This window comes from Osmerus eperlanus, chromosome 2 (genome assembly GCF_963692335.1).
Source record: "Osmerus eperlanus chromosome 2, fOsmEpe2.1, whole genome shotgun sequence".
Lineage (NCBI taxonomy): Eukaryota > Metazoa > Chordata > Actinopteri > Osmeriformes > Osmeridae > Osmerus > Osmerus eperlanus.
Genome location: NC_085019.1, coordinates 23,756,141 through 23,765,622, shown reverse-complemented (window position 1 = coordinate 23,765,622; position 9,482 = coordinate 23,756,141). Strand labels below are relative to the sequence as shown.

Below are 9,482 nucleotides of genomic sequence, written 5' to 3'. Positions count from 1 at the left end.
AGGGAGGGTTAAGTAGAGGTTGGGTAGAGGTTAGGTGTGGTTAGACCAGGGGAGAAGGGAGGGAGAGGAAGAGGCAGGGGAGGCAGTGGAGGGAGGTGAGGATTATTTTGAAGGTGTCAAAGTTTTTTCTCAGCACGTTTGCAGAATGCTCCTGTCGGCACAGCCTAAGAGTGTGAATGGATGATAGTCTGTGAACTTCACTGTTGCACTTAATTTTCCCCTGTTTCCATCTCTCCGTATACTTTTATATAAATGTTTGAGTCTATATTTAAACAGAGAAAACATTATAGCTCATCTGTCACAGGTGTGGATTACAGCAGAGACATTGGAATGGCCCGAGAATCTGACACGTCATGTGACCCTGATCATGTTTTCTGAGAAACAGTGTTGCATATAAAGTACTGTAAGTCAACATTATCTTTTTATAGATGCCACAAAATGCTCTTAGTGCTTTTTATTCCATCCGTAGATCAGTTGGTGTTTACTTTGTGTGAGAGGGAGGGAGGGAGAAGGAAAATGAACATGTCTCTCACAGCAGCCAGGCCTGATTGAACACGACTAAAATCCACCCCCACATTTGTCACCCACTTTAGACCAGGTTCTCCTCACATTTATAAAGCTCACAGAGTGTGACCTCACTGCCCGAAGACACATTCTCACTCTCTGTCACCCAATAAGAAACACCTAACAAACTGTAGCTGTTCATTCCAGTTGTCAAACTATAGCAGACACATCTCAGTTCAATTGTGTCATGTCTATATCAGGGCGTCAGGTGGCTGAGCGGTTAGGGAATCGGGCTAGTAATCTGAAGGTTGGTTCGATTCCCGGCCGTGCCAAAATGACGTTGTGTCCTTGGGCAAGGCACTTCACCCTACTTGCCTCGGGGGAATGTCCCTGTACTTACTGTAAGTCGCTCTGGATAAGAGCGTCTGCTAAATGACTAAATGTAATGTAAATATCAGGTCGACACACTGAGCCTGTACCATACATCGCTGGTCATATCGATGTGACTTGCTTTCTTTTTCTTTTCTTTCTTTACAGCCTTATTTTTTCATCCTGACCAAGGGTGCCACTACCTCTTGAGTGGACTCTGTATGTATCATACAGATGTTATGACACATTATATGATTGTGTCATAATGTCATGTTACTGTGTACTATGTTTTCTCAGGTGTTTTGATCGTGAGTGTGTTTGGGGTGTGTGGTGTGTGGTATGTGTGTGTGTGTTTGCGCAGTGTTCCCCCACACACGCGGTGCTGTGTTTCAGTATTTTTGCTTGAACCCTCAAAAACGCCATGTTGTCTACATGCCACGCAGGACACGAGGATGGATTGATTTCCAGACGGTCATCAAGCCTAGTTTCTGCAAGGCTCTTTCCATGTGCATGAGTCAGAGGGTGTATTAATACAGACCAGCGTTTATGTGTTGATGTGCCGTTAGGGTTGTCCTCCCTCTAAATATAGCCCCTTAGATCTCCAAGGGGTAAACCGAGACCCTCCTCCTCTGCACTCCAGTTCACCTTTCTCTCGCTATCTCATTTCGCCTATAACTACCTATCCAGCCCATCAATTGCACTGTGGCTGAGTTGTACTGGCAGGAATCCTAGACTCCGGCCAATGCGAGTCACAGATGGACGGGGATCTGTGGATAACATCACGTTGTTTGTCAGTCGACACACTCTCTCCTCCTGGCCATCCCTCCCTTTCCGACACCTGTCCTTGCTCTCTCTGACCTCTCTCTCCCTGACTCTCTCTTTGGCTCTGTCTCTCTCTTATTGGCCCTTCACCATTTCACAGCCTCTGTCTTTGTGTTGTACATTTCCCTCTTGTTTGGCCCTGGGCTTTGATCCACTCCTCATATCCTCTCCTCCCCCAGCTCCCAGGTCTTGCCCTCAATCCAAGTGTATCACATTTAACGACACAACTAAAATGATCTTGGCAGAACCCCGCTCTCTCCTTCTCTCCGTGCCCTCCGTCGCTCCCACGCTCCACATGCAGCTCCTTCACAAGCCCCTGACCCGGCATACCTCCGCCTGCCTCTGCTGCTCACTGTGCTCGTCTCGTCTGTGCACTGCCTCTAAACCTGCCTCTAAAACCTGCCTCTAAACCCTGCCTCTAAAACCTGCTTCTGATGGGCTTTGGAGGTGAGTTTGACCCTGCGAGGTAACAGTTGACAGGTGAGTTTGACCCTGCGAGGTGACAGTTGACAGGTGAGTTTGACCCTGCGAGGTGACAGTTGACAGGTGAGTTTGACCCTGTGAGGTGACAGATTTATCAGACAGTGTTTATGTCCCACAGGGACAACTGTCACCAACTGTCACCAACTATCATGCTTTCTGGTTCACCTCATCCGCCTCACGTTGGTCCTAATCCCTGAACTAAACCCTGTTTCTGGAAGATCCTCTCTTGTTCCTCTCCCCTCCTCTCTCGGCAGAGTACATGACAAAGAAACAGAGGATGTGGCAATATAAGGAGACCTTATAAGAGTCCTTACTACATATACTATTTGCATATCGCTTTGGATGAAAGTTTCTGTTTAAATGAATCAAATGTGAATGTATCTCTGTCTGGTTCCCTCCAGCTTCCAGATGATCATCGTCACCACGGGGGAAACATCTCTGCTCTGCCATGTTTTAATCTTTGTTTATCTCTCGTCTTTTGTGTTTGTTTGGTTTACACTCATCCACACACACACAGGTTTCTATCCAAGTTTCTATCCAAGTGAAGTCCAACAATTCAGTCCCATGCAAAATGGTGCTATCCTTAACCCCAAACCTTAACCTTAGCCTTAACCCTTAACCCTTAATGGAATTCTAACCCTAACTCTATTTCCAACCCTCACCCTAAACACCTACAAACAAAACTGGAAATAGCCCTTTGAAGTGCAGGATCCCAACCCACTTCTTGGTTTTACTGGTTATACTATCTTCTGATCCCCACAAGGATAGTTAACAAGACCCAAAACAGACACACACACAGTCACCTGACCTCCCTGAGCTCCTTCTCGTTCCTGAACTCCGGCAGCGTCTCCAGGCAAAAGATGATGATGGACACCACGATGACCATGACGCTGATGATGGCGATGATGCGCGCTCCGCCGGACGATTCCGGGTGCTCGAACAGCACCCAGAGCCGTCGCATCACCGCGTTCTCCGGCAGAGGCCTCTCCTCCACCTTGGGGAAGCCTTCGTCCTCCTTGAAGCGCGTCATGATGTCCTCCCCCAGCTCGTAGAAGCGCAGCTCCTCCATGAACACGTCCAGGGGCACGTTGGCCGGCCGGCGCAGACGCCCGCCAGACTGGTAGAAGTAGAGGATGGCGTCGAAGCAGATCCGGTTCCGGTCCAGGAACATCTCGTTCCGCAGGGGGTCGAAGTAGCGCAGGCGCCGTCGGGGGTCGCCGAGGAGCGAGTCGGGGAACTGGGCCAGCGTGCGGAGCTGGGTCTCGTAGCGCATCCCAGACACGTTGATGGCGAGCCGCTCCGTCAGAGCGCTGCCTCCCTTCCACATGGAGCGGGAGCGCCGGCCCTCCCTCCGGCCCTCCCCCTTCTCGCTGCCCTCCTTCTCCACCTCCTTCTCTCCTCGCTCTGCCTTGTTCCGCTGGTCTTTGGTCCGCTTGTTGCTGTCGCTGACGTCCTTCTTGTCTTCCATCACTCCCTCCCTCCCTCCTCCTCCTCCATCTCCTCCATCTCCTCCTCCTCCATCTCCTCCCTGATCATGGATATCCATCCCTCTGTCCCTGCTTCACCTCTGTTTCGTTCTCTCTGGGGATGGTTTGGCCCTTCCGCTAAACAGCAACAACAACATGAAAATGTTTCAGGAAACAGAAGTAGTCGGTGAAACAGGAATGAGGGTGTTAATTCTATTTGATAAGTGTCAATGTACCATACTCATAACATTGATGCAATTATTATCAAGCTATCTAATATGTTTGGTATTGAAGTTTGAATCTCACCTGAAAGAAATTATTACAAGTTTCAGCTGAAGGCGTAAAGATGCCTAAGAACCAAAGACGGATAGGATTTGTGAATCAAACAGACATTGTTAATGACATTAACGTTCTTTTGAAAACTTTTTCTAGCTTCCTATCACTTCTAACTTAATTCTCTTTTGTTTGGACAGTAATCCACATAGTGACCCTCAACCTGCCAGTTAGCCACAGCTACCAGAAACCTTCAGCCAGACTCTCAAGAGAACTCCCATGCAAGTCCTGTCATGCAGTGAACACACAGAGAATCCGACTCGCTCTCCTCAACCTGGGCTGCAGCCGGAAAACAACCTCATGCTGGAATCCCGGCGGCGACACATCGTTCTGGGAAACTGCAGGCTCCCCTCCTGCTCTCATACCTCTGCCAGCCACTCGTGTTGTTGTCAAGGACAGAAACGTAGTTCCATAGAACGAGCAGAGGTTTCTGTTACTGTACCTGCACCATGGGGTCACTGTCCCTCCCTCCAGTCAGTTGGTCTCTCTGTCCACCCCCTGCCTGCTCTCTCTCTGATCTCTCCTCACCACCTGCATGTGTCTGGTGAGGGAGAGGAGGGGGGGGGACGGGGGGAGGAAGGGAGGGAGGGAGGGGGGGGGGACGGAGGGTCACATTGCTCCTTCAGGGGTAGTGATAATCTGTCTCCTGATTCCCCTCCGTAGTGAGGTTAAGATAGGTAAGCTTGTTTGTAGGTCACCCTCTTGCTCACTGTGTCTGTGGGGAATGCTGGCAGTTCGAAATTCAATCCTCCACCCTCTCTGCTCCAGCCTCGGCACTGCCTTACACCCACCCTTACCCCCACCCTCAAATGTCAGCCCCCTTAAAAAGTATCTCCCTCTCTCTCTCTCTTTTTCTCTCTCTCCCGCCTACTCTCTCTCTCTGTCTCTCCCTCCCACTCTCTCTCCCCCTCTCTCTCTCTCTCTCTCTCTCTCTCTCTCTCTCTCCCTTGCTCCCTCCCACTCTCTCTCTCTCTCTCTCTCCCTTGCTCCCTCCCACTCTCTCTCTCTCTCCTTCGCTCTCTCCCTCTCTCCCACTCTAGCTCTCTCTGTTTCACATAGGCATGCGTAGACATTCCCTCCAACACATGGTAATCCACTTGGTGACTCAAATTAACATACACAACTGACACATGCAAAAAAGAAACATCAAAGGCCTTTATTAAATTCACCTTAAATGGTCTTTTCAGATCTGGTTAGACTTTAGTGTTGAAAGTTCAGAGACACTCCATTGCTCCATTTTAGACTTTTTCATGTTGGGGCAGTACAAATATTATGGACAGACTTGAGCATGAATGGCTGTATGAGTGGACTTGTACCAGCCTACATTTCCCATGAAGCCACACCCTTCTCTTAACAAAACTCATGTTAACAGGAACTCCAGGTTTTTTTCCACTTTTTTAAAAAATCATGTGATAAGTGGACATTTCAGAGTGAGATAATGTGTCGGATTACTGTTGCCGTGTTAGAGACGTTGGCTTGTTAGTCAAGTCCTCCACGCATGATTAAAACTATCAACGAGAGAGAGAGCGGTTGGTGCTGGCTTGTCTTCTGCATCATCATTACAGTTGACATTCGCGAGATGTCTGGCGCTGCTTTGCGTTACTGTAACAAAGTTGTGATTGTAACTGGGGGCTCAAGGGGAATTGGCAGAGGTATTGTCAAAGCCTTTGGTAAGACACGGAGTTTACTACTAATTCGTTTTGATTGAAATTGAATTCTATGGAAGATTTGGGTCAGAGTGTGCACTAATATTTAGTTTGTATTGCAGTGGAGAATGGGGCAAAAGTTGTGTTTTGTGCCTTAGAATGTAAGTCTGAACAAACGTTCTAATAATGTGATTGTCAGCGTCCCAAAATAATCTGTACATTATTGTATTACATTCTGTACTACAATTATGTGCGACTACAGTAAACAATCATACTGTATAAATGAATTACATAACTTAAATTGCATGCTACATAGCATAGAGGTCGTTCAACTTTATTTTCGATCTATCTATCTCCAGTGGACACCGCTAAGGCGCTAGAGGCGGCGCTCAACCAGGCTGGGCCAGGTTCATGTAAATTCGTATCGTGTGACATCTCAAAAGAGGAAGACATCAAGGTAATGAATATGGTAACCTCGTGATGTGTCAAGTGATCCGTCTCTATGAAAACAGGATGTGTGTTCTCAGTTATTATTATTTTCAACATTGTTTGCAAAGACAGTGTTTAACAATTACACTCCATTTACGTAATACAGGTACTTACGTCAGATGAAACATCTTTTAAACAATCTTTCTTTTCTTAAGACAACAGTAACACTTCAATGAAAGAATAATGTATACAAGGGGATATCTAAAACAATATTAAAAAAATAATAATAACTACAATAAAATATGAGTCTAACATCACGATAGGAAAGCATAATCACATAATTTCTCAAGTTATTCTGTGTTACCATAGATTTGATCTAAAGTGTTCTCAGTTTATCATGGTCACTTTTAGCACTGTTAGTGCACATTCCTTTCATATAAGCTTAATTTTTGTCATGGACTCTAAAATCGGTTGATTCATATTATCACTTTTTCCCCCCTAAGAATGATGTATTATCATATTTCAACACTTGTGTGTGATCATCATTTAGCAGAACATTCTCACACTGCTTGTGAACCAAAGCACAAATGCTCTGTTGTATGAGGGGCCGTTTAGGAAATAATACAGACTGTCCTTACACATAAACATACACATTCACACATGCCATGTTCACACACGCATTCAGACTTCTGAAAACTCACATACACATATGTGAAATGCTTGTATCGACACATAGGCCTGTGAAACGTCTGAATCTTTCGAAAATCTTTTTTCAACCTTTCGAAACTTGTTTTGACACAAAAAAATACGACACAAAAAAGTTTCTGTTTATTTCTAAACTTTTATTTCAAAATAATAGACGGTACAAATTAAGTACCGTCTTGCACTCAGTATTGCCGTTGTGGGCCTGATCCATTTAGGACTAGAGTTACTGACTTGCCTGACAGGTTATTATGCTTTTCTGCAATAGCGACGTGACTGTCATATATATATCTTGAAATTCATTGGTACATGCAAATAGAAAGTTCTTACATGTAGCTATCACAAATCAACTACCAATATGCTCCTGACCGTTATACTCCAGTTAACTTCATCTTTCCTATTCACAGAGAATGATTACTGTGACAGTTGAGCACTACGGTCAGATAGACTGTCTGGTCAACAATGCTGGGTGGCGTAAGTACAGCCGCATTGATTTAGAGAGTCAAGATACATTTACATTTAGTCATTTAGCAGACGCTCTTATCCAGAGCGACTTACAGTAAGTACAGGGACATTCCCCCTGAGGCAAGTAGGGTGAAGTGCCTTGCCCAAGGACACAACGTCATTTTGGCACAGCCGGGAATCGAACTAGCAACCTTCTGATTACTAGCCCAATTCCCTAACCGCTCAGCCACCTGACTCCCAGACTCCCTGAAGATACAGTGTTATGATTGAAGAATTATCTCTTGAGTTTATCGTTCTGTCGATAACGACACACATGTATGTTCTCCCTGCCTCAGACCCGCCTCACAAAACCATGGATGAGACGACAGCAGATGAGTTTAGATATCTCCTCAACCTAAACCTTATCAGCTACTTCCTGACGTCTAAAGTAATTATTCACCTTTTAATGTATCTCTGTGTGTGTGTGTGACAGAGAGTGTGCGAGTGTGTGTCGGTGTGTGTGTGTGAGAGAGAGAGAGAGAGAGAGAGAGAGAGAGAGAGAGAGAGAGAGAGAGAGAGAGAGAGAGAGAGAGAGAGAGAGAGAGAGAGAGAGAGAGAGAGAGAGAGAGGGAGGGAGGGAGGGAGGGAGGGAGGGAGGGAGGGAGGGAGGGAGAGAGTGTGTTTATGTGATAGAAAGAGTGAGTGTATGTGAGAGTATGTGTGTTTGTGTGTGTGCTAGAGAGAGAGAGGGTGTGAGAGTGTGTGTGTGACAGAGAGAGAGAGGGTGTGAGAGTGTGTGTGTGACAGAGAGAGAGAGGGTGTGAGGGTGTGAGAGTGTGTGTGTGACAGAGAGAGAGAGAGGGTGTGAGAGTGTATGTGTGACAGAGAGAGAGAGAGGGTGTGAGAGTGTGTGTGTGACACAGAGAGAGAGGGTGTGAGAGTGTGTGTGTGACAGAGAGAGAGAGAGGGTGTGAGAGTGTGTGTGTGACAGAGAGAGAGAGGGTGTGAGAGTGTGTGTGTGCTAGAGAGAGAGAGAGGGTGTGAGAGTGTGTGTGTGACAGAGAGAGAGAGGGTGTGAGAGTGTGTGTGTGCTAGAGAGAGAGAGAGAGAGAGAGAACAATATTGTGATGATATATCCCCTGCCTCCCAGTATGCCTTGCCCCATCTGCGAGAGCGCCAGGGGAACATCATTAACATATCCAGCCTGGTGGCCTCCATAGGCCAGAAGCATGCTGTACCTTACGTAGCCACCAAGGTGATTTTAAGAACATTCCATTACATCGTCATCTCCTGTCTGGCTTTTGAAACCGTAATCTGCAGCTGCATGGGGGGTGTCTACTTTAATCCACAAGGGGGCGATCGTTGCTATGACCAAAGCTATGGCAGTGGATGAGAGTTGCTATCAAGTCAGAGTCAACTGGTAAGAACATGTCGAAATGTAACACAACCCAATGATTAACTAAATTTATTAGAATATTTTAGCAACTTTATTTTTTTGATTCTGAATCTTTTTCTGCGTCTTCTTGGGAATGTTTATCTATATTTCCCCTCCTCCCCCATCTGGCGTCGCTGTCAGTATTTCTCCCGGTAACGTAATGACGCCACTATGGGAGGAGCTGGCAGGTCAAACAGCGGACGCCGCAGCTACGATAATAGCGGGAGAAAACGCCCAGGCAAGTTTCTCCTGGGAGGCGAGCCAAGCAAAACATTGCTGATTATTTAGTTCGGAACTGAAGGGTTGGGGGTTGGAGAGCATTTATTTCTTTAATGGTATAATTAACTTGCACGATGCCTCCGCTCAAACACGTTGCACCTTTCCTTCTACAGCTCATTGGCCGGATGGGGACCGAGGTTGAGAGCGGGCTGGCGGCGCTGTTTCTGGCGGCGGACGCCACCTTCTGTACAGGGATAGATCTGCTCCTGAGTGGGGGAGCTGAGCTCAACTATGGATTCAAGAGTCAGGTCCCATAAGATAGCCTAGATCCACAGAGCCGCAAGACCAGAACTGTTGTAGCCTTGCTACTCTGTCTCAGGTTACCAAACAACTTATTTTTGATATTGAAAATCATTATTTGTGATTTTGACATTCAATAAAATGAATTTTATGATAGGTTGTTGTCGTCGATTATTTACCTTAACCAAAAACGAACATTAACGCACAGTTACCTAGTTTATTGCCGTACGCAAACTAGGCCTAGCCTACTAAACATAGCCTATTTAATCTCGTCTAAACTTAATATATATTTCCTACATTATTTCTATCAAACAGAACCCAACTAAACAA

The 9,482-nt window shown here is 46.2% G+C and overlaps 3 protein-coding genes across 7 annotated transcripts in view; 2 read left to right on the top strand and 1 right to left on the bottom strand.

Annotated features, from left to right (window-relative positions):
- nucb1 (nucleobindin 1) overlaps positions 1-2,104 on the top strand; it is a 4,147-nt gene extending 2,043 nt beyond the window's left edge. The window contains exon 4 of the mRNA XM_062484130.1: positions 1,997-2,104. Coding sequence (XP_062340114.1) covers positions 1,997-2,104 — 108 coding nt within the window. The remainder of the gene's footprint in view (positions 1-1,996) is intronic.
- Positions 2,105-2,506: 402 nt separating this feature from the next.
- Positions 2,507-4,509, bottom strand: kcna7 (potassium voltage-gated channel, shaker-related subfamily, member 7). 4 transcript variants are annotated; one of them, XM_062481570.1, is made up of 3 exons: positions 4,426-4,509; positions 3,951-3,994; positions 2,507-3,782 (listed from the first exon to the last, which is right to left on the bottom strand). In XM_062481570.1, exon 3 carries the CDS (start codon positions 3,722-3,724, stop codon positions 2,978-2,980), a length of 747 nt encoding a protein of 248 aa, XP_062337554.1. In that variant the 5' UTR covers positions 3,725-3,782; positions 3,951-3,994; positions 4,426-4,509; the 3' UTR covers positions 2,507-2,977. The 4 variants fall into 4 exon arrangements, with proteins under 4 accessions (XP_062337554.1, XP_062337533.1, XP_062337546.1 ...); XM_062481549.1 differs by having other exon boundaries at positions 4,420-4,495; XM_062481562.1 differs by lacking the exon at positions 4,426-4,509 and adding an exon at positions 4,275-4,295.
- An 856-nt stretch (positions 4,510-5,365) lies between these two features.
- Positions 5,366-9,308, top strand: hsd17b14 (hydroxysteroid (17-beta) dehydrogenase 14). Of its 2 annotated transcripts, XM_062481442.1 has the most exons (9): positions 5,367-5,647; positions 5,746-5,784; positions 5,983-6,080; positions 7,162-7,228; positions 7,555-7,646; positions 8,349-8,453; positions 8,551-8,618; positions 8,775-8,871; positions 9,026-9,308. In XM_062481442.1, exons 1-9 carry the CDS (start codon positions 5,476-5,478, stop codon positions 9,167-9,169), a joined length of 882 nt encoding a protein of 293 aa, XP_062337426.1. In that variant the 5' UTR covers positions 5,367-5,475; the 3' UTR covers positions 9,170-9,308. The 2 variants fall into 2 exon arrangements, with proteins under 2 accessions (XP_062337435.1, XP_062337426.1); XM_062481451.1 differs by lacking the exon at positions 5,746-5,784 and having other exon boundaries at positions 5,366-5,647.
- Positions 9,309-9,482: the final 174 nt, after the last annotated feature.

Excerpts from the sequence above, each read along its gene's own strand:
- kcna7 (XM_062481570.1), bottom strand. The coding sequence starts at position 3,724 with ATGGATATCCATGATCAGGGAGGAGATGGAGGAGGAGGAGATGGAGGA.
- hsd17b14 (XM_062481442.1), top strand. The coding sequence starts at position 5,476 with ATGATTAAAACTATCAACGAGAGAGAGAGCGGTTGGTGCTGGCTTGTC. Across the intron at positions 8,454-8,550 it reads TACCTTACGTAGCCACCAAG|GGGGCGATCGTTGCTATGAC; the intron begins GTGATTTTAAGA and ends TTAATCCACAAG. Across the intron at positions 8,619-8,774 it reads TATCAAGTCAGAGTCAACTG|TATTTCTCCCGGTAACGTAA; the intron begins GTAAGAACATGT and ends CGTCGCTGTCAG.